The sequence below is a fragment of the Erythrolamprus reginae genome, chromosome 5 (assembly GCF_031021105.1).
Source record: "Erythrolamprus reginae isolate rEryReg1 chromosome 5, rEryReg1.hap1, whole genome shotgun sequence".
Classification (NCBI taxonomy): Eukaryota; Metazoa; Chordata; class Lepidosauria; order Squamata; family Dipsadidae; genus Erythrolamprus; species Erythrolamprus reginae.
Window position 1 is genome coordinate 14,032,768 of NC_091954.1, and position 24,379 is coordinate 14,057,146.

The 24,379-nt window shown below is 45.7% G+C and overlaps 1 protein-coding gene across 4 annotated transcripts in view; it reads right to left on the reverse strand.

Annotated features, from left to right (window-relative positions):
• Positions 1-24,379, reverse strand: part of ZSWIM8 (zinc finger SWIM-type containing 8) — a 113,940-nt gene that overhangs the window by 7,377 nt on the left and 82,184 nt on the right. For 2 of the 4 annotated variants that reach the window (XM_070752099.1, XM_070752097.1), the window contains 7 exons: positions 22,160-22,449; positions 19,456-19,679; positions 16,215-16,697; positions 9,951-10,119; positions 4,428-4,598; positions 1,951-2,070; positions 50-228 (listed from right to left, as the gene is read on the reverse strand). In XM_070752099.1, the coding sequence (XP_070608200.1) occupies positions 50-228; positions 1,951-2,070; positions 4,428-4,598; positions 9,951-10,119; positions 16,215-16,697; positions 19,456-19,679; positions 22,160-22,449 (1,636 nt within the window). Of the gene's footprint in view, positions 1-49; positions 229-1,950; positions 2,071-4,427; positions 4,602-9,950; positions 10,120-16,214; positions 16,698-19,455; positions 19,680-22,159; positions 22,450-24,379 lie in introns of all 4 variants that reach the window. The other 2 variants (XM_070752098.1, XM_070752096.1) reach the window with 1 other exon arrangement.

Below are 24,379 nucleotides of genomic sequence, written 5' to 3' on the forward strand. Positions count from 1 at the left end.
AAGATAAAGCAACCAACCTTCACCCTTCAGAGGAAAAGCCCATGCATACCTGAATATAGGCCTGTTGGCACCTCTGCACCAACTGATGGAAGGCAGGTGTGCGCAGGTGGTTGTGGACATGGGCAGGGTTGAGCCTCTGCAGGGACTCCATGATGATCTCTTGCAGCACAAAAGGACTCAGGACTCCCTTGGCTGCCCCAACACAAAACTGATGTACGTAGTTCACACCTGCAAAGAGAAAAGGAATGTAAGGCATAGGCTTTAATCAGTCCCTGGGTTTGTGGGAGAGGGAGAGAGATTAAAAACCAGCGTTTATCTTGGTAGACTCCATCCAATAAAAAGGGATAACATCCATTGTCATTTCTTTTTCAACCAATGGAAATTAAAAGGAGCCACTTGATGTCAAAGGCAACCAGCTTTAAATTCTCTTTCTAACCTTAAGACACCTGTACTTGTTGTGCTTAGCTCTGGCCCAGCTCCTGCCCCAAGGACTGTGGATGTGGGGGAGACATCCACATGCTGCAGGCCTGTTTTGCCCCCCCGGTGGAATCTGCTGATGAGGGCTCCTCTGACCAAGAGGACATGAGTGACAGGGAGGAGGAGAGTGGGGCAGACAGCTCAGAAGGAGATCAATTATCTAGCTCCTCCTTGGATTCAGAACAAGAATTAATGATACAGCCACGCATGCAGAGAGCGATGCATAGGCAACAACAACTGAGAGATTATTATCAAAGAAAATGAGGCCACCTGTGGTTGGGTGGGGCTGTGGTCATTAGTGAGGCTGCTATAAATAGCAGCCTGTGGGTTTGGCCATTGTGGAGGATTATCTCATCCTTGTGTTTCGTGACTGTTTTACTGACTTTGACCTTTTGTGTGCTGATTTTTCCACGCTTTTGAAACTAAACCAGAGCAAAATGTGTTTCACTTTGTGAAAGAAGGACTGTGAATTGCCTCGCAGCTGCAAGCTAAGTATCACAGAACTGATAAGGGACTTGTACAAATTACCAGTTTGTTTGGAGACGAGTGCTCTTTGATATACCAAAAGAGGGCTTGGTTTAAGTGACTTTTCATTATAAAGAACATTGTTTTGAATTTTCAAACGTGTGTGTGTCTGAAATTTGTACCTGTGAATTTTTGGGAGGAGTCTACCAGAGAGCCCGACAGAACAGACTCTATCCAATAAAAAGGGATAACATCTATTGTCATTTCTTTTTCAACCAATGGCAATTAAAAGGAGCCACTTGATGTCAAAGGCAACCAGCTTTAAATTCTCTTTCTAACCTTAAGACACCTGTACTGTAGTTAATATATATTAAAAAACCGGCTGCCAACTTTTTACATTGAAAATTTCAAGCTGGAAATGTACCAGAAACACCCTTAAATTGCACTGGCTATTTTGCACCAAAGGATCTCCTGGTACTAGCAATAAAACGCGACACTCTAGCTCAGTGATGGTGAACCTATGGCATGGGTGCCACAGGTGGCACACGGAGCCATATCTGCTGGCACACGAACTGTTGCCCTAGCTCAGATCCAATGTTCATGTATGTGCCGGCCACCTGATTTATGGCTCACACAGAGGCTCTGAGTGGGCATTTTTGGCTTCTAGAGAGCCGCCAGGGGAATGGGGGAGGGTGTTTTTACCCTTCCCCGGCTCCAGGGATGCCTTTGGAGCCCGGGGAAGGAGAAACACGAGCCTACTGGGCCCACCAGAAGTTGGGAAACAGGCAGTTTCTGGCCTCCGGGGTCAGGGGAAACTGTTTTTGCCCTCCCCAGGCATTAAATTATGGGCATGGGCACTCGCGCATGCACGATAACACGCACCCACGCTCTTTTGGCACCCAAGGAAAACAAGGTTCGCCATCACTGCTCTAGATGTATTCCATCAGGAGAGTCACCCTTGAGACGAATGTTTCCTCTCCTTCGCGTTCGAGTGTCTGTGGATCTTACCTAATTTGGCCGCTAGTCCGAGAAGCCACTTCACATCTTCTGTGTAGGGGGGGCTGCGTGAGAAGTTGTTGGGGTGGTCATTGTGAGCCCTTCGACCAAGCATCTCCAGCGCCAGCATCCCTGAAGGGGAGAGCAAATTGGACCCTCAATTTGGGCTTCCTCGCTCACGCAGGCAAGAGAGAACAGTTTGAACCAACAAAGTTTTCAGCCTTCGCCTTGTTAAAATTTAAGCATTAATTTTAAAGCTTCCTGCACCATAGAAGCAACCAAGCCGGGGTGGCGCAGCAGGTAGAGTGCTGTACTGCAGGCCACTAAAGCTAACTGTAGATCTGTAGGTCAGCGGTTCAAATCTCATCACCGGCTCAAGGTTGACTCAGCCTTCCATCCTTCCGAGGTGGGTAAAATGAGGACCAGGATTATGGGGGCAATAGCCTGGCTCTGTTAAGAAGTGCTATTGCTAACATATTGTAAGCCGCCCTGAGTCTAAGGAGAAGGGCGGCATAAAAAATTGAATAAATAAACAAATAAATAAACCAGTTGAATAATTTGTACCCAAGAAAAGCCATTAGAGGAAGATGCTAAATAGTTATATCTTTCACCAAGAAGCCTTAACAGAGCTTTGGTTTGTTTGTTTCTTTTTTTTTTTTTAAAGAGCCTTGGAATTCTGCAAAGCTTAAGATTGAAGACTGGAAAGAGGAGATTTGGCATGAGGGTCAGTCTCTTTTTTGCCTGTACAATTAAAAGGCTTCTCGTGAGACTCTTCTTCTCACATTGCTTTTTAGATATTTATAAGGAAGTCTACATCTACAGCAACATAACAACCAAACACTGTGTGCACAATTAGGCAAGTGAGTATTTTGACCATATCATCATTTTTATGCATATTTCATAGAAACATAGAAGTCTGACGGCAGAAAAAGACCTCCTGGTCCATCTAGTCTGCCCTTATACTATTTCCTGTATTTTATCTTACAATGGATATATGTTTATCCCAGGCATGTTTAAATTCAGTTACTGTGGATTTACCAACCACGTCTGCTGGAAGTTTGTTCCAAGCATCTACTACTCTTTCAGTAAAATAATATTTTCTCATGTTGCCTTTGATCTTTCCCCCAACTAACTTCAGATTGTGTCGCCTTGTTCTTGTGTTCACTTTCCTATTAAAAATACTTCCCTCCTGAACCTTATTTAACCCTTTAACATATTTAAATGTTTTGATCATGTCCCCCCTTTTCCTTCTGTCCTCCAGACTATACAGATTGAGTTCATGAAGTCTTTTCCTGATACGTTTTATGCTTAAGACCTTCCACCATTCTTGTAGCCCGTCTTTGGACCCGTTCAATTTTGTCAATATCTTTTTGTAGGTGAGGTCTCCAGAACTGAACACAGTCTTCCAAATGTGGTCTCACCAGCGCTCTATATAGCAGGATCACAATCTCCCTCTTCCTGCTTGTTATACCTCTAGCTTGATGCTCTAACAATAGTCACCCATCATATGTACAGTGGAACCTCCACATACGAGTTTAATTCGTGCCAGAGCTGACCTCGTATGTCGATCATCTCGTATCTCGAACAAATGCATTTAGATTTGGCTTTTCGCACGGAGATAACTAGAAAGAATGGAATTCTTGCGCCACCTAGTGGATGCTTGGCTCGTATCCCAAATTTGAGCTCGGGCGTCGAAAAGAAATTTTGCTCGCGTCGCAGCTCGTAACTTGAAATACTCGCATGTGGAGCAGCTCGTATCTAGAGGTACTACTGTACATCCCGTCTACCTTGATACCATGCCACTCCAGGAACTTCAAATCTTGGTGGAATCGCTTACCCTGCTCATCAATGAGTGCACCAAGATTTTCCGGGAACTTAGCAAGATGGCTATGTAAAAAATGCAATTTGATGCTCACATTGCAACCTCGTAATCTTATAATTCTCATAAGGTGTAAAGAAAAAAACTTGACGTGGTAGAAGAAAACTAACTATAGTTTTGAAACCAGCATGCCTAATTATAGTGCTATACTGCAGGCCACTGAAGCTGACTGTAGATCTGTAGGTCAGCGGTTCAAATCTCATCACCGGCTCAAGGTTGACTCAGCCTTCCATCCTTCCGAGGTGGATAAAATGAGGACCCGGATTGTGGGGGCAATAGGCTGGCTCTTTTAAAAAGTGCTAACATGTTGTAAGCCGCCCTGAGTCTAAGGAGAAGGGCGGCATAAAAATCAAATCAATTAATTAATTAACTATAAAAAAGCTCAAAAATCAAACTCAAACAGAAATTGTGTTACAAATTGTTCCCCAGGGTAATTAATCCCATGTCTCTTCTCATTCTCCTGAATTATTTATTCACCAGCCTAAACTAGGGAATTTAAGTTTTCATCTACAAATCAAAGAACAGACAAGCTGTTAAATAAGATATGCATCGCCCTTGTTCCGAATGCCTGCCGAAAACACCCAAAGTGTCGCGCTTTTGTGTTCCTTACCCACTCGGTAGGCGGAATGAAGGTAGTGCAATCCTTGAGGACTGACCGGCTGGCTGTGTTGTTCATCTTCAGAAGGGAAGCCCCCTGTCACAAGGGAACTGGGCTGAGAAGACAAGCTTGTTAAGGAAGTCCCTTGAATTGCTGGGAAAGTAGACCCTGCGTGAACACTTCCTACTGGAGAGAAGAAACAACCGCGTAAAGGGGAGAAATCAAAGACATCAGCTGCGGGAGTTCAGTTATACCCTGCCTGGATACATGGCAGGGATTAATATTAATTAACCTGGTGGAAACACAGTAGTAGAGAATAAGCAAGCACTGCATACCTGATCATTCTAAAAGTGGCCTTCTTTCCCTAATTTTTTGGATGTTCTATGTACTCTCTCCTTTTGCATAATACAGTGATACCTTGTCTTACAAACTTAATTGGTTCCGGGACGAGGTTCTTAAGGTGAAAAGTTTGTAAGACGAAACAATGTTTCCCATAGGAACCAATGGAAAAGCGATTAATGCGTGCAAGCCCAAAATTCACCCCTTTTGCCAGCCGAAGCGCCTGTTTTTCCACTGCTGGGATTCCCCTGAGGCTCCCCTCTATGGGAAACCCCACCTCCGGACTTCTGTGTTTTTGTGATGCTGCAGGGGAATCCCAGAAGTGGAATCCCAGAAGTGGAATCCTAGCATCGCAAAAACACCGAAGTCCTCGAAACCCCACCTCCAGACCTCTGTGTTTTTGCGATGCTGCGATTTCACTGAGGCTCCCCTCGCTGGGAAACCCCACCTCTGGACTTCCGTTGCCAGCGAAGCGCCTGTTTTTCCATTGCTGGGATTCCCCTGCAACATCACAAAAACATGGAAGTCCAGAGGTTGGGTCACCCATGGAGGGGAGCCTCAGGGGAATCCCAGCAGTGCAAAAATGGGTGCTTCGTTGGCAACGGAAGTCTGGAGGCGGGGCATCCCAGCAGCGGCGGTGGGTTTGTAAGATGAAAATAGTTTGTAAGAAGAGGCAAAAAAATCTTAAACCCCGGGTCTCAAACCAAGCAGATAAGAATTCTTAAATGTAATTTTGCTCCATGAAACAAAGTGGAATTTTGTTGCATTTAAGTAAGCAAATGTTGGGGTACAAACAATTGTCTCTTTGCATATCATTAAAATACTAAAGTCTGGAAATCCAATGAAGCAGTTATGGTTTTTAACCTGTACTCGATACTAGTCATGGACTAGATTAGAGGAATTCATTCAGAACACACAATGGTGTAAAATACTTCCTGACCAAATTTTTAATTTAGCAATTACATCTACTGTGTAAGTAACTCAAAGGAGATTGAGCATGCTTACAAGAAACTTGTAATACAGAAACGTCACTAAGTAACTTAGCTTTAGTAATTTGCTCATTAATTTGTATATTCTTCAAGGAACGCTAATCAAGTGGCTTTATGTGAGTCAGCAGACAAATTCTTCATACATTTCAGGGACCAGCTGTGTCTCTGCTGGCTCCATGCCCGGAGGAGGATGACAGCGCAGAGGAGGGGGCTGAACAGTCGGACGGGGGAGAGGAGAGTCAGGAATGGGATGAAGGAGAACAGCATGAGAGCCCTGGGGGGGGGGGCCTCTCCCCAGCCAGTAGCTTGGAGTCATTAGGTGATGACGCACAAGCTGTCATTGACATGAGACAGCGACGTTCAGAGCAACGAAAGGAGCAGTTAAAGAGATATTTTCACCATTGAAGTAGAAACAGCTGGGTTTGGGTGTGGTATTCATCAGCAGGGTTTAAAAGGCAGGCAAGCCCTTTAAGCCATGTGGAGTGTTATCAGCTTGGCGTGGCGTTATCCTGTCTTGTTTCTCGGCGTCTCTGTTCCTGGCTTGTGGCCCAGCAGCTTTGGAAGACCCGTGGGAGGTATAGGTCTGCTATCTACAGCCTTGGCTGCATGGACTTTTGGCCTTCGTGAATATATCTGAAGATACAGCCTTTGTGAATATATCTGAAGATACAGCATTTTCCTGTTTGTAAGGACATTTTCTGTTACCTGTGTTTTTCTTGAATTTTATAAAACTGCCTTTGCCTTTTACCAGTGTGTCTGGCTTCTCTTTTTGGGTTGGTATTGGCTTCTGGAGTGACCCAGACAGAACAATGTCCAACTCAAGTTAAGTTTGAAGACATAAACTGTTTTTCACTCATCTGGTGGAATTTACTTTCATATTTATAAAATATTGATAAATATTGATAAGTTATTTACTAAAACTCACCAATAAATATAAAAGTTCCCATCAGATCTTTAAAATGTTTCTGCAATTTAAAATGTTAATTCTCCACTTTTTCACTTTTGGGGGAATTTTCCCTTCACTGGGAGCGACTTTGAAAACATTTCATTAATCCGAAACAGCTTAGAAAGTGGCTTCTCCGGAAATGAAGATGAGCTATTAATAGCCTTTTAAAATATTTCTGTTCACATTTGAGTTGGCATTAAAATCAGTATATAGATGGGACTTAACATCAATCAAATTAAAAGAAATTCAGTCTGTTTTTTCCCCTTATCTATAATGATGACTTGTCTGAAATGGTGGAGATGCTAATAGTTAAGAAAAGAATTTATACACGTAATGTAAAAGTCCATAGACAACGTTTTGTTTCCCCCTCTTTTCAGATAATTAAAATCTAGCCAACAAAAACCATCGTTAAGTCTAATTTTCTTTCTCTGAGAAAGTTTTGTTTTTCGTATATTGCTGACTTTGTCTCTCTCAGATGTTCTGCCTTGTTTAAGTGCACAGATGGTATTCGTTACGCTTTTTAAAAATTAGTCTCCCTTGTGGAATGCTACATTTTAATCACTATGCTTTAAAATTTTGCAATAATTTTCTGCATTGCAGGAAAAATGTTTAAGTATGTTTCTTGTGCTATCTTTGGGATAAAACATCTTGTTTTGAGCATGTATGCCGTCCTAAGTTTTTGGAGAAGGGCGGCATACAAATCTAATAAATAATAATAATAATAACAACAACAACAACAACAACCATTGGAATTGACAAAATCTCCATCTGTCAATTGCAAAAGGCCGCTTTACTGGGATCGGCAAACATAATTCTACCCCACGAATCCCAGCGGCCGATAAGGTCCCACAGAGTTGGCCTTCTCCGGGTCCCGTCGACCAAACAATGTCGTTTGATGGGCCCCAGGGGAAGAACCTTCTCTGTGGCGGCCCCGGCCCTCTGGAATCAACTCCCCCCAGAGATTAGAATGGCCCCCACCCTCCTTGTCTTTCGCAAATTACTCAAGACCCACCTTTGTCGCCAGGCATGGGGGAGTTAGGATATTCCTTCCCCTAGGCCATTACAAGTTATGTATGGTATGTTTGTGTGTATGTTCGGTTTTTATAATAAGGGTTTTTAGTTGTTTTATTAAATTGGATTGTTACATGTTGTTTTTTATCATTGTCGTTAGCCTCCCCGAGTCTGCGGAGAGGGGTGGCATACAAATCCAATCAATCAATCAATCAATAAAATAATTCGCCGCTACATCATGCAGTCCTAGGTGCTTGGGAAGCTCCCGACTGGTGATGAAATACGAAATCCAGCATAGTGATCTCGTTTGCTGTGTTGTATTGACATAATAATAATAATGTCTCCTTTTCTTCAAGAAAAACAAATTGGGGGGAGGGGGAGGAAGAGCTGGGTTCCTTCTGGTTCGGTAGTAACTTGGCGGCCTGGGTTACTGAAACCGGCAACCAACCAGGCCTGCCACGCCCTCAAATCAGAGGCGCCATAGGTGCCGCCATTTTGTTTTCTGCTTCAGTACATCCAACCAGAAGCTGGTTTTTTTAGCACTGTGCGTGTGCGTGCCCACAACACATGTGTGACCATGTGGTGCATCAAGGAGCAAACCAGCAGTGAAGAAAACCAGAATCCACCCCTGGAGGGGAGGGAGGGAGAGATTGGGCCTAGTAGATAAGACAGAGAAGCATGCTGTCCTTTTTCCACCTTTTGCACTTCACACCTGAAAGGTCTCTGGAACCAGACACGTTCCAGGCTGTATCCTGTTCGCACAGCTGCAAATCCCTCCCCTTGAACGAAAGCACAATTCTTTGCCTAAGTACTTCCTTATTGTTCATTCCACTTCCCTTCTCTCTTTTTCCCCCAACCCTAAGCACCAGCACCATCTTATTCCCTCCCTTTCCTAACTTTACACTTAATTATAAGGCTGCTGAACAACCTGCAGTCTAATGTAAAATGGACCAGTTGCAAATTATAAAGTTTGTGATTAGCCACTTTGCCAATGGAAGCCATTCTGCAGCACTCAACAAAACTAAATACACGCCCCCAAACATTCAGGTCACGATGAGAAAATCTGACAATTGTAACTAAACCCCCATGAAAAAAGGCATCAACATTGTAAAGGTTTACCGTTACCGTGTTGGTTGTGACCTATAAAGCCCTACATGGCATTGGACCAGAATATCTCCGAGACCGCCTACTGCTGCACGAATCCCAGCGACCAATTAGGTCCCACAGAGTTGGCCTTCTCCAGGTCCCGTCGACCAAACAATGTCGTCTGGCGGGACCCAGGGGAAGAGCCTTCTCTGTGGCGGCCCCGGCCCTCTGGAATCAACTCCCTCCAGAGATTCGAATAGCCCCCACCCTCCTCGCCTTCCGTAAAATGCTGAAGACCCATTTTTGTCGCCAGGCGTGGGGATAATTACCATCTTCTCCCCCTTTTTATTATGTGTTGGCCTCACTCTATGATGGATTAGGTTGAATGTGTATGATTGTATAGTTAGGGATTTTATTATGTACAGTAATACCTTGTCTTACGAACTTAATTGGTTCCGGGAGGAGGTTCGTAAGGCGAAAAGTTCGTAAGACGAAACAATGTTTCCCATAGGAAACAATGTAAAAGCGATTAATGTGTGCAAGGGGGGGGGGAATTGCAAAATGATGCTCTGCTGGGCGCCGCCCCCCGGCTGTTACCTTTTGAAACAGCCGGGAGCTTCTTGGCGTTATCCCGAACACCGAACCCGGAAGTTTGGCAAAAGTTCAGGTTTGGGTTCCGGAGGCCGCCAAGAAGCGCCCGGCTATTTCAAAAGGTTACAGTCGGGCAGCGCCGCCCAGCGGAGCGCCGTTTTTGCGATCGGTGGCAGGTACGTAAGTCAAAAAAAGTTCGTACGAAGAGGCAAAAAATTTCCGAACCCCGGGTTCGTATCTCGAAAAGTTCGTATCACGAAGGGTTCGTTTCACGAGGTACCACTGTATTAACGTTTTTAAACTGATTTAACTTCTACTATTAGATTTGTAATGTATTGTATCACTATTATGTTGTGAGCCGCCCCGAGTCTTTGGAGAGGGGCGGCATACATATCTAATAAACTATAAACTATTTAAGGAACACTCTCTTTAGTTGCAGTCACAGGAATAGATGTTGAAAACTGAACGTTAGACGCTTCCACACTAGATGTCATACTACAGTACGGGAATATTGCCACGGTCAGTTAGGAGAAAGACCTGTTAAAATGTCTTTTCATAGGTGAAAATACTCACTTGCTACATTGGAAGACAGAGAGAGCCCCGTCTCAGCATGGTAGGGGTGCATAGCAATCTGTGTCATGGAAGGGACAGGGACCCCTGGGAACGACACTGCAGTTGCTGCCAAAGACGGAGTAGTGACCGAGTAAGGGTACTGGGCTCCGATGAACGCTGGGTGGACACCCTGCAGAGAAACAGGATAGAGTTATTATTATTTATTAGATTTGTATGCCGGCCCTCTCCGTAGACTCGGGGCGGCTCACAGCAGTGATAAAAACAATACATAATGACAAATCTAATAATTAGAATCTAAAATAGCAATTATGCATACACAAAATCTAAAAGAGAAATCCCAGTAAATAAAAGCATACATACAGTCATATTGTGCACAGAAACTACATAGGCAAGGGGAAAGTATCTCAATTCCCCCAAGCTTGACGACAGAGATGGGTTTTGAGGAGTTTACGAAAGGCAAGGAGGGTGGGGGCAGTCCTAATCTCCGGGGGGGGGGGAGCTGATTCATTGCTCACAGTCACTCATGCCCTTATCACCTCGATGTTCGATTACTGCAACGCTCTCTACATGGGGCTACCTTTGAAAAGTGTTCGGAAACTCCAGATCGTGCAGAACGCGGCCGCGAGAGCCATCGTGGGGCTTCCCAGATTCGCCCACATATCTACAACACTCTGTGGCCTGCATTGGCTGCCGATCAGTTTCCGGTCACAATTCAAAGTGTTGGTCATGACCTTTAAAGCCCTACGTGGCATTGGACCAGAGTACCTCCGGAACCGCCTGCTACCGCACGAATCCCAGCGGCCGATAAGGTCCCACAGAGTTGGCCTTCTCCAGGTCCCGTCAACTAAACAATATCGTCTGGCGGGCCCCAGGGGAAGAGCCTTCTCTGTGGCGGCCCCGGCCCTCTGGAATCAACTCCCCCCGGAGATTAGAACTGCTCCCACCCTCCTTGTCTTCCGTAAACTACTTAAGACCCACCTATACCGCCAGGCATGGGGGATTTGAGACACCTTTCCCCCAGGCTTATTATAATTTATGTTTGGTATGTATGTGCTGTTTGGTTTTTAATTATGATAGGGTTTTAAAGTTTTTTTTTAATATTAGATTTGTGCCAGTATAATATTGTTTTATCGTTGTTGTGAGCCGCCCCGAGTCTTCTGAGAGGGGCGGCATACAAATCTAATAAATTATTATTATTATTATTATTATTCCAGAGGGTCGGGGCCGCCACAGAGAAGGTTCTTCTCCTGGGTCCCGCCAGACGGCATTGTTTAGTCGAGGGGACCCGGAGAAGACCAACTCTGTGGGACCTAACCGGTCGCTGGGATTCGTGCGGCAGAAGGCGGTCTCGTAGATACCCTGGTCCGGTTGCCTTTTGCATAGCCACAATTCCATCTCCTGCACATCGTTTGAGTTCTGGAAGGGGGAGACGTCCCAAACGACACTATTTTTTAAAAGAAAGGTACCATTTCTTTTTAGGGATGTTATCTCAAAACCTTTGCCAGGTTCCATGTGAAAATAATCCATAGTTGCAAGAAGAAGGATACTGAGCATATTTTCACAGCGGTACAAAAATAATCAAAAATTTTATACCACTGGGGTTTTAAAGTTGTAATTTCAGAAACGTAAGGCTTTTTGTTAATGCTGACAAAAGATAATAACCATTCTAGTTGGGTAAGGTTTTCCAATTACTTATGAACCAAAAAAAAAGTGTCAAGGTACTCATGAATAACACTCAAGACATATGAGCCGAGGTGGCGCAGTGGGTAGAGTGCAGTACTGCAGGCCACTAAAGCTGACTGCTAGATCTGCAGGTCAGCGGTTCAAATCTCATCACCGGCTTAAGGTTGACCCAGCCTTCCATCTTTCCGAGGTGGGTAAAATGAGGACCCGGATTGTGGGGCAATAGCCTAGCTCTGTTAAAAAGTGCTATCGCTAACATGTTGTAAGCCGCCCTGAGTCTAAGGAGAAGGGGGGCATAAAAAATGAATAAATAAATAATCTCAATTAAAAGAAAGCAGATTCTGATAGCAACTGATAGACAAAGCTATCCAATCGATCCAAACACACATCAAGTGAAGTTAGAACTTGACTTGATGTGTGTTTGGATGGATTGGCTAGCTTCATCTAGGTCAGTGGTTCCCAACCTTTTTTTGGCCATGCCCCACCTAAACATCTCTTAAATCCCGAGGTCTCCCCCCCATGACATATAACTGCGGAGAGAGGCGGCATACAAATCCAATAAATAAATAAAAATAAACTCTTATTATTCAAAAAGTGAACTACTCACGCGGAGGAAGCCTAAAAGGCCATTAACTAGGTTTAAACAAGGTCCCAATTGCCCCCATTAAAAATGAAATTGTCCCCCTGTGGGGCGTGGGCCCCACGTTGGGAACCACTGGTCTAGACTGTTTTTCTACATGATACAAAGCAGGGTTTCCCAACCTTGGCAACTTGGAGATATTTGGACTTCAACTCCCAGAATTCCCCAGCCAGCAAATGCTGGCTGGGGAATTCTGGGAGTTGAAGTCCAAATATCTCCAAGTTGCCAAGGTTGGGAAACCCTGATCCAAGGGCCCCAACATGACTGTACTATTTTATCTCTCTAATCTCTCCGATTCTTAGCCTTTGATTATATCAAAGAGACCCAAGGCAACTCCTCCCAGCAGACTTTCTCAGCAGTGTAGTTGCTATTACTGCTAAGTGGGAGGGAAGGGTGCCCCCTAGAGGTTGTTGGGAGAACGTTTCTCCCCTTGAACAATAACAAACCATTTCCTCCCAACATCCCTGCTTGCAAATTGGAAAAGAAATAAAATGCCCAGCCACTGCCTAGTCCAGTGATGGCGAACCTATGGCACAGGTGCCACAGGTGGCATGCAGAGTCCTATCTGCTGGCACGTGAGCCGTTGCCTTATCTCAGCTCCAAGGTGCATGTGAGTGCTGGCCAGCTGATTTTTGGCTCGCACAGAGGCTTGGGGAGGGCACAGAATATTGTGTGCCCACAATCCCTGTGTCAGACTGTGCAAAAGATTGTCAAATCAAGCAATAGCTTAGAGTACCATGAGAATTCAATTGCTGTCTTCTATTTCTGAATTTCCAATTCATTCTGAAAGCTTTAGAAGTACACTTGGACATTTAAGATTGTGTTTTGTGCAGCTCCACAAAATAGCACTGAGCCAATACCAGATGTATACAGTGAACCCTCGAGTTTCGCGTCCTCAAGCATCGCGAAAGGGCTATTTCACGAGTTTTCAACCCGGAAGTAAACTCCACCATCTGCGCATGTGTGCCTTTTTTTCTATGGCCACGCATGCGTAGATGGTGGAGTTCCCCAGCTGGGAAGCTGGGCGGCTTCCCTGGGTCTTCCCCCTCTTGCCCCGTAAGACCCCAGCGGCGGCGCGAGCAACGGCGTGGGCGGGCGGGCGGCACGCGCGGGGACACCCCAGCTCCGCTGCCCAGCTGGGGAGCGGAGCTGGGGTTTCCCCAAGCGCGCGCGCGTTGCTGGGGCCGCTCCCCAGCTGGGGAGCGGAGCCGGGGTTTCTCCAAGCGCGCGCGCGCGTTGCTGGGGCCGCTCCCCAGCTGGGGAGCGGAGCCGGGGTTTCTCCAAGCGCGCGCGCATTGCTGGGGCCGCTCCCCAGCTGGGAAGCGGCCCCAGCAACGCGCACGCGCTTGGGGAAACCCCAGATCCGGGGGTATCTGGGGTATCTGGGGTATCTGTACAGTGAACCCTCGATCATCGCGAGGGTTCCGTTCCAGGACCCCACGCGATGATCGATTTTTAGCGAAGTAGCGGTGCGGAAGTAAAAACACCATCTGCGCGTGCGCAGATGGTGTTTTTGCTTCCACTGCCGCCCGCCCTTCGCCCGCCCACCCCGTTGCTCGCGCCTGGGGTGCGCGCGCGCTTGGGGACTCCCTAGCTCCGCTTCCCAGCTGGGGAGCGGAGCTGGGATGTCCCCAAGCGCGCGCGCTTTCCCCAGCAACGCGCGCGCGGTGGGGACTCCCTAGATCCGCTTCCCAGCTGGGGAGCGGAGCTGGGATGTCCCCAAGCGCGCGCGCTTTCCCCAGCAACGCGCGCGCGGTGGGGACTCCCTAGATCCGCTTCCCAGCTGGGGAGCGGAGCTGGGATGTCCCCAAGCGCGCACGCTTTCCCCAGCAACGCGCGCGGGGTGGGGACTCCCTAGATCCGCTTCCCAGCTGGGGAGCGGACCTGGGATGTCCCCAAGCGCGCGCGCTTTCCCCAGCAACGCGCGCGGGGTGGGGACTCCCTAGATCCGCTTCCCAGCTGGGGAGCGGAGCTGGGATGTCCCCAAGCGCGCGGGCACCGCCCGCCCGCCCACGCTGTTGCTGGGACCGCTTCCCAGCTGGGGAGCGGAGCTGGGGTGTCCCAGGGAAGCCTCTGGGGGAAGGGGGAAGACCCAGGGAAGCCTCTGCCCGGCGGGGAAACTCCACCATCTACGCATGCGTGGAAGGGCACGCATGCGCAGATGGTGGAGTTTACTTCCGGGTTGAAAACTCGCGAAATAGCCCTTTCGCGATACTTGAGGACGCGAAACTCGAGGGTTCACTGTATTACCCTTTTGGCTTCCAAAGAGCCTCTGGGGGGTTGGGGGGGGGTATCTATCCTTCCCGGCTCCAAGGAAGATGTTGGAGCCTGGGGAGGGCAAAACACGAGCCCACTGGGCCCATCAGAATTTGGAAAACAGGCTGTTTCCGGACTCAAATGGGTGGGAGAAACTTTCTTTTCTCCCCAGGCATTGAATTATGGGTGTGGGCACTCGCCCGTGTGCGATATCACATGTGCACGCTCTTTTGGCACCCGAGGGAATAAGGTTTCGCCATCACTGGCCTAGTCCTTGTCATCTGCACTGAAGAGTAGACGTGATACAGTCAAAGCACTTGTTCTAGACCAGTGTTTCCCACCCTTGGCAACTTGAAGGTATTTGGACTTCAACTCCCAGAATTCCCCAGCCAGCAAATGCTGGCTGGGGAATTCTGGGAATTGAAGTCCAGATATCTTCAAGATGCCAAGGGTGAGAAACACTGGTCTAGAAACATAGAAACATAGAAGACTGACGGCAGAAAAAGACCTCATGGTCCATCTAGTCTGCCCTTATACTATTTCCTGTATTTTATCTTACAATGGATATATGTTTATCCCAGGCATGTTTAAATTCAGTTACTGTGGATTTACCAACCATGTCTGCTGGAAGTTTGTTCCAAGGATCTACTACTCTTTCAGTGAAATCATATTTTCTCACGTTGCTTTTGATCTTTCCCCCAACTAACTTCAGATTGTGTCCCCTTGTTCTTGTGTTCACTTTCCTATTAAAAACACTTCCCTCCTGAACCTTTAACATATTTAAATGTTTCGATCATGTCCCCCCTTTTCCTTCTGTCCTCCAGACTATACAGATTGAGTTCATTAAGTCTTTCCTGATACGTTTTATGTTTAAGACCTTCCACCATTCTTGTAGCCCGTCTTTGGACCCGTTCAATTTTGTCAATATCTTTTTGTAGGTGAGGTCTCCAGAACTGAACACAGTATTCCAAATATGGTCTCACCAGCGCTCTATATAAGGGGATCACAATCTCCCTCTTCCTGCTTGTTATACCTCTAGCTATGCAGCCAAGCATCCTACTTGCTTTTCCTACTGCCCGACCACACTGCTCACCCATTTTGAGACTGTCAGAAATCACTACCCCTAAATCCTTCTCTTCTGAAGTTTTTGCTAACACAGAACTGCCAATGCAATACTCAGATTGAGGATTCCTTTTCCCCAAGTGCATTATTTTACATTTGGAAACATTAAACTGCAGTTTCCATTGCTTTGACCATTTATCTAGTAAAGCTAAATCATTTACCATATTACAGACCCCCTCCAGGAATATCAACCCTATTGCGCACTTTAGAGCCATCAGCAAATAGGCAAACCTTCCCTACCAAACCTTCCCCTATGTCACTCGCAAACATATTAAAAAGAATAGGACCCAGAACAGACCCTTGTGGCACACCGCTTGTAACCTGTCTCTGCTCAGAATACTCGCCATTAACAATAACTCTCTGATGTCTACGCTTCAGCCAGCTTGAAATCCACTGAACTATCCAGGGATTAAGTCCAATCTTCACTAATTTATCTATCAGCTCTTTATGTGGAACCGTATCAAAGGCTTTGCTGAAGTCCAGATAGGCAATATCCACGGCACCACCTTCATCCAACACCTTTGTGACATAGTCAAAGAAATCAATCTAGGCAAACAACTTACCTGTGGATAAGCAGAACCAGGCACTGGGAAGACTGCTGGCCTTGGCATGTGCTGGAGAGGGTGGCCGATGTATTGAGGATTGCAAGGAATGTGGGTCTGGAGTGTTGTGTAGGGGTGCAGGCCCTGGGTGTGCGCGTGTGCCATTGCTGGTCCTGCCACAGTGTGTTGCTGGTATATGGTTGATCCCACTGAGATCACAGGCACTACCGTCGCTGCTGCTGACACTGCAGCAGCCACCGTTACTGTAGCGGATTCTGATGTCACCCTGGCGTCCGGTAGTCCGCGGACGGTCTCGCACGGCGCACGAGCTCCGTTTGCACTGCAGCCTGTTGCTCCTTCCCTCTGGGCAAGAGTTCCCCCAACCGTTTGCTCATACAGCCAGTACCACTGGTGCGCCACTTCGAAGAGAACTTCGGGATAAACTCCGCCGCCTTTGGCTGCCTCTTCTACAGCCAAGCAAGCCTTCTCCAACATTAGATTGTCCTGCAAATTCAAAAGCTACATTGATTCAAGGTATTTGTGGGAGACTTCGGAAACAATGGTTGAGAGTTAACTATTAATGCAATGCAACTAAGGGCCGCGAGGCAGCAAAACTAGCAGTACAAAACAATCACGCAGATACGGAAAGGGCCAGCACACGGCTTTCATTGCTCCTGAATTGCAAAGGGAACAGCGACCTCACCTGCTGGCTGAACAAAACTAATCAATGATAACTAGTCCCTACAAATTTAAAATACAGTAGTACCTCTAGATACAGTACAAGTTTAATTTGTTCCAGAATGGAGCTCGTATGTCGAACAACTCGTATCTGGAACAAATGGCTTTAGACTTTGTTTTTCCCCTCCGAGATAACCAGAAGCAAGGATTCTTGCACCACCTAGTGGACGCTCGGCTCGTATCCCGAATTTGAGCTCAGATCTCGAAAAGAAATTTCTCTCCCCTCGTGGCTCGTAACTTGGAATACTCGCATGTGGAGCAGCTCGTATCTAGAGGTACTACTGTACACTGTAATTATGAAAATCTGAAGAAAAGAAAGAATTTTAGTATAATGTTCTGCTGAACAAAGTGTGAAATATACTGCTCAAAAAAATAAAAGGGAACACTCAAATAACACATTCCTAGATCTGAATGAATGAAATATTCTCATTGGATGTGCACAACAGCAGGTGAAATTGATGGCCAATCATTGTTGCTTCCTAAGTGGACAGTTTGATTTCACAGAAGTTTGATTTACTTGGAGTTATACGCTGTTGTTTAAGTGTTCCCTTTATTTTTATTTTTTGGTATATTTGATGCATCTGGGAATATCAAAATCCTCTCTCTCCCTCTCTTCTCTCTCTCTCTCATCTCTCTCTCTCTCACTTCTCTCTCTCTTCTCTCTCTCTCTCTCTCATCTCTCTCTCTCATCTCTCTCTCTTTTCTCTCTCTTCTCTCTCTCCTCTCTCTCTCCTCTCTCTCTCTCTTCTCTCCCTCATCTCTCTCTCCTCTCTCTCTCTTCTCTCACTCTCCTCTCTCTCTCCTCTCTCTCACTTCTCTTTCTCTCTCTCCTCTCTTCTCTCTCTCTCTTCTCTTTCTCTCTCTTTTCTCTCTCTCTCTCCTCTCTCTCTCTCTTCTCTCACTCTCATCTCTCTCTCTCTCTTCTTTCTCTCTCTTCTCTCTCTCTCTCCTCTCTCTCTCTCTCCTCTCTCTCCTCTCTCACACAAAAATGTTCCTTTCTGGACGAACTTTTGAAGGGGTATGGATTTTAAAAAAATATAGGATAGTTTTATATACTTTTTATATGCATGACACTGAGTTAGCAGTACTTCAATAAAAGGGTAATAAATTTAGCCAGGCGGACAGTTTCCTTGTGGCCTGAGAAAAAAAATGGATTTTTGAAAGTATGGTAGAACCTTCTCACAAAATCTCTACTGTTGCAATATGAGCCTTTATTTATAGTCTGGCCGCACAAACTGTTCCAATTAGTGTTGTAATCTACTAATATGCAGAGCTGTATAAATTCCTCCTACAAGCTCGGTGCAAAATTCTTGCCACGTCACCATTCCACCTTAGCAGCCCACCTCTGCTTGTCTGCCATTTCTGGAAAATAAACACACAAACAAGGGCTATCTCCCAGAGCCTCAGGAACTAATAAAAGGACTCTGCAGGATTTATAACAATTTACTTTTACCCAAAAAGCTTTGAAGAAAATTTAATATGAAATCAGCTTATTCTCTTCAGTGCTTTTATGTGTTTGGCTAACTTGCTTGTTCCTTATTTGTTGTGGTTAGCTCTGGCCCAGCTCCTGCCCCAAGGACTGTGGATGTGGGGGAGACATCCACATGCTGCAGGCCTGTTTTGCCCCCCCCTCCCGTGGAATCTGCTGATGAAGGCTCCTCTGACCAAGAAGACCTGAGTGACAGGGAGGAGGAGGGTGTGGTAGACAGCTCAGAAGGAGATCAATTATCTAGCTCCTCCTTGGATTCAGAACAAGAGTTATTGATACAGCCACGCATGCGGAGAGCGATGCATAGGCAGCAACAACTGAGAGATTATTATCAAAGAAAATGAGGCCACCTGTGGTTGGGTGGGGCTGTGGTCATTAGTGAGGCTGCTATAAATAGCAGCCTGTGGGTTTGGCCATTGTGGAGGATTATCTGATCATTGTGTTTCGTGCCTGCTTCACTGACTTAGACCTTTGGTGTGCTGATTTCCCCCCGCTTTGAAACTAAACCAGAGCCAAGTGTGTTTCACTTTGTGAAAGAAGGACTGTGAATTGCCTCACAGCTGCAAGCTAAGTATCACAGAACTCATAAGGGACTTGTACAAATTACCAGTTTGTTTGGAGACGAGTGCTCTTTGCTATCCCAAAAGAGGGCTTAGGTTAAGTGAATTTTCATTATAAAGAACATTGTGTTGAATTTTCAAACGTGTGTGTGTGTCTGCAATTTGTACCTGTGAATTTTTTGGAGAAGTTTACCAGAGAGCCCGACAGAACATTATTTGTTTTAATTCAGTTTATAAAACTATAAAATAACAGCGGAAGGCTCTTTCCCACAACAATGAAGTTGCTAGATAGTCATAACGTCACTCTCAAGAGTTGCAGCTGTAAAGAACGGAAAAGCTATAGAGGTCAGTTCTAAACAACATAGCTGTTGATGTGTTTATACAAGAAGCGCAGTAGCCCTATTCCACAATGCCACAAAAAAGCGAGGCCGGTGCCTGCATTTGCTAGGTGCTAAAAGTGGATCAAATGGCTCACCTGCTCTTTGCACTGGACCAGGGCTCTCTGGATCTCATTGGGATTCAAGGCATGTGCATGTGGCAAACAGCTTAGTGCCAACTCAGCAGCTGACCGCACCATATTAGAATCCCGAGCTCTTGAAGCTCTGTCAGCCAACGATGCCACTTCTGGGGGAGTTAGGTGTCCATCCCAGCATTCCACCAAGATGTTCAAGGCTGCACTGCCAATCTCCATGGCTTGCCCTAGAGGCCAAGGAAAAGGGCAGGAATAGAGAGTCAGCTCACATATTAGGCCAGTATATTAAGTACCGTATTTTTTGGGAGTATGAGACACCTTTTTCCTCCTTAAAAGAGGCTGAAAATTTGGATGCATCTCATACTCTAAATCAGTGTTTTTCAACCAGTGTGCCGCGGCACACTAGTGTGCCGCGAGATATGGTCATGTGTGCCGCAAAGCTCAGAGAGAAAGAAAGCAAGAAAGAGAAAGAGCGAGCGAGAGAGAGAATGAGAGAAAGAAAGCAAGAGAGAGAGAAAGAGAACAAGAACAAAGAAAGAGAGAGAGAGAAAGAGAGAGCAAGAGAGAGAAAGAAAGCGAGAGAGAGTGAGAGAGAGAATGAGAGAGAAGGAAAGCAAGAGAGAGAGAGCAAGAGACAGAAAGAAAGCCAGAGAGAGAGGGGAGGGAGGGAAGGAGAGAGAGAAAAAGACATAGAGGGAGGGAGAGAGAAAGAGCAAAAAAGAAAGGAAGGAAGTAAGAGAAAGAAAGAGGGAGAAAGAAATAGAGTGAAGGGGAGGAAGAGAGAGAGAAAGAATTTTTTTGTCCAAACTTTTTTTAGCACCCCCCCCCGCTCAATGTGCCCCAGGGTTTCGTAAATGTAAAAAATGTGCTCAAAAACGGTTGAAAATCACTGCTCTAAATGTAGCTTTTCCAAAGCTTTTTCCCCCAGACCTAATGAGGCGCTGCTAACTATCTCCCCAGGCTTTTTCATTGTTTTACAGACCTAAGTCTTTGTAGGTTTTTCTTCATTGCTACTACCTCTGAATAAAGTTTTTTTTCCCACCCTAACCAGGGGATAAGGTTTTAGGGGGTAGTGATTTCTGACAGTCTCAAAATGGGTGAGCAGTGTGGTCGGGCGGTACGAAAAGCAAGCAGGATGCTTGGCTGCATAGTTAGAGGTATAACAATCAGGAAGAGGGAGATTGTGATCCTGCTATATAGAGCGTTGGTGAGACCACATTTGGAATACTGTGTTCAGTTCTGGAGACCTCACCTACAAAAAGATATTGACAAAATTGAACGGGGTACAAAGATGGGCTACAAGAATGGTGGAAGGTCTGAAGCATAAAACGTATCAGGAAAGACTTAATGAACTCAATCTGTATAATCTGGAGGACAGAAGGAAAAGGGGGGACATGATCGAAACATTTAAATATGTTAAAGGGTTAAATAAGGTCCAGGAAGGAAGCGTTTTTAATAGGAAAGTGAACACAAGAACAAGGGGACACGATCTGAAGTTAGTTGGGGGAAAGATCAAAAGCAACATGAGAAAATATTATTTTACTGAAAGAGTAGTAGATCCTTGGAACAAACTTCCAGCAGATGTGGTTGGTAAATCCACAGTAACTGAATTTAAACATGCCTGGGATAAACATATATCCATCCTAAGATAAAATACAGAAAATAGTATAAGGGCAGACTAGATGGACCATGAGGTTTTTTTCTGCCGCCGGTCTTCTATGTTTCTATGTTTCTATAAAATAATGTGCTGAAACTGACCAGACTAAGGACTAGCCAGATGAATACCTGACCTGGTAGGCAGATTTTTTCCTCTATTTTTCTCCCCCAAAACTAAGGTGTGTCTTATATTCTGGTGTGTCCTATACTCCAAAAAATACTGTAATTCCTTCCAGAGATTAAATTATTACATCATTACAAAGGAAACAGCTTGGACAGTATTAAGAACCAAATCAGACTGAATGGAGATTGCCAGAAATAGGCAATCTATGGCCCATTTTGCTGCTGATACTATATGCTTCCTTTTTACAGACTTTGGAAAACTCCCAGCGGCTGTTACCAAAATTCCACGGCTCACCCTGCAGCCCTTCCTGAGTATGCACAAGTTGTGCTAGGAAACAACTGATAAAGACTTCCAGAGCACCACGCGGGAAGCCACTTTAAAGCCCTTCATGGCACTGGACCAGAATATCTCCGAGACCGCCTGCTGCCGCACGAATCCCAGCGACCGATTAGGTCCCACAGAGTGGGCCTTCTCCGGGTCCCGTCAACTAAAGAATGCCGGTTGGCGGGCCCCAGGGGAAGAGCCTTCTCTGTGGCGGCCCCGGCCCTCTGGAACCAACTCCCCCCGGAGATTAGAACTGCCCCTACTCTCCTTGCCTTTCGTAAGCTCCTTAAGACCCACTTGTGTCGTCAGGCATGGGGGAACTGAGACATCTCCCCAGGCATATACAATTTATGAATGGTATGTGTGTATGTATGTGTGTTTAGAAAATGGGGTTTTTTAAATGTTTTTAGTAGAAATTTAGATTTGTTGTAAATTGTTTTTTGCACTTTGTTGTGAGCCGCCCCGAGTCTGCGGAGAGGGGCGGCATACAAATCTAAATAAACATAAACATAAACAAACACTTGGGAGGGTTTTCAATTATGGGCTCCTTAAAAATAAGAAAAGTATGTTGGGTGGAACAGCTGATGCAGATGGGATCCCCACCTGTGATCCAGGAGACATGGGAGGAGTAAGTCCGGGAGAGCCAGTTTGGCGAGACAAAGTTGTGCAGTCCCAGCGCATAGAGTCCAATCTCAAAGGCGCAGAGGTGAAGGTTGCGGTGAGGTCCCTGATGGCCACCACTAGAAGATGGGTGGGTGAAAATGGAGGTGCTGCTGTTTCCCCCAGCCTTAATGAGAACCGTCTTGGCCAACTCAAAGTAGAAGTGAGCAGCTGCCTCCGACGGCTGATTTGGGACATGGGGGGCATGGCTCTCCGGTCGCCTGCCCTTGTACCTGACGAAAGAGAAATAAAAGATCTGATAAACAAGTTGAAGTGAAACCCAAATAAAAATATTCTTGAGATATTCTCCATGTCACGCTGTACAGTAGTACCTCTAGATACGAGTTTAATTCGTTCCAGAAGGGAGCTTGTATGTCGAACAACTCGTATCTGGAACAAATGGCTTTAGACTTTGTTTTTCCCCTCCGAGATAACCAGAAGCAAGGATTCATGCGCCACCTACTGGACGCTCGGCTCGTATGCCGAATTTGAGCTGGGGTCTGGAACAGAAATTTCTCTCCCCTCGTGGCTCGTAACTTGGAATACTCGCATGTGGAGCAGCTCGTATCTAGAGGTACTACTGTATATTGACAGCCCCTCAGAGACACTTAGTAATGAAACAGTTAACTAGTGTGTCTTATTGGATCCCCCTCTTATGTCGCAATATCCTGCCAACACTTCCTCTTCCTCTTCTTTTCTCTCTTCCTTCCTTAACCTCCATGATGTAAGATGTATATGTTTTTCTGTCCCTCGAGACAGTCTTTTATTTGTTTTAAAATAAATATCTTGTTTAAAAAAAAAAGATAAAGGCTTCTATCCATCGACCTCCGGAGTTAAGGTCCTAACAGACTATAATTCCACTTGACATGGTAGCAGAGGATGGTTCACTTATTTAAGCCTAAAAATAATAATCTCTAAAGGGTTGATATGCCTGGAAAAAAGAAAAAATTCTGTCTCTCAGATTTATCAATTTAAAATAACTGTTAGTACTTTGTACGTAACCTACATGGGTGCTGCCATACAGTAAACTAACAATGTTAGTCTGTAAAATATAGACTGTATCTTTAAGGAAATATTACTGGTTGGCCATAAGAGGGCGCCAACACCGTTTCCTTTTGGGGCAGTTACTTTGTTACAGATATCTTTGCCTGTGAGTTGTATTATTCTTGCTGTGTGCGGTTTGTAAACTATTAGAATTATATTGTTGATTCTGTATATTTGTAAATAATAATATTGTTGTATATCCATTTTATTATTTATTTACTTACTTACTTACTTACTTACTTACTTACTTACTTACTTACTTACTTACTTGTTTATATGCCACCCCTCTCCGTAGACTCGGGGCGGCTAACAACAGTAACAAAAAAACAGCTAGTAAATCCAATACTAAAACAACTAAAAACCCTTATTGTAAAACCAAACATTCATACATGCAAACATACCATACATGAATTGTAAAGGCCTAGGGGGAAAGAATATCTCAGTTCCCCCATGTCTGACGGCAGAGATGGGTTTTAAGGAGCTTACGAAAGGCAAGGAGGGTGGGGGCAATTCTAATCTCCGGGGGGAGTTGGTTCCAGAGGGCCGGGGCCGCCACAGAGAAGGCTTTTCCCCTGGGTCCCACCAAACGACATTGTTTTGTTGACGGGACCCGGAGGAGGCCCACTCTGTGGGACCGAACCGGTCGTTGGGATTCGTGCGGCAGAAGGTGGTCTCGTAGATACCCTGGTCCGGTGCCATGAAGGGCTTTATAGGTCATAACCAACACTTTGAATTGTGACCGGAAACTGATCGGCAACCAATGCAGACTGCAGAGCGTTGGTGTAACATGGGCATACCTGGGGAAGCCCATGATTGCTCTCGCAGCTGCATTCTGCACGATCTGAAGTTTCCGAACACTTTTCAAAGGTAGCCCCATGTAGAGAGCGTTACAGTAGTCGAGCCTTGAGGTGATGAGGGCATGAGTGACTGTGAGCAGTGACTCCCGGTCCAAATACGAAGTCTGAGTCATTGTCTGGCTAACCTACATTACCTACATTACCTATACCCACAACAACTCTGCTTAATGTATGTTGAAGGTTTCGCACCGAGACATACTAACAATAACAACACTCCAATTTCTGACTGAGCCTCTCACTGCTTTAGAGACTCTTTCTTAGG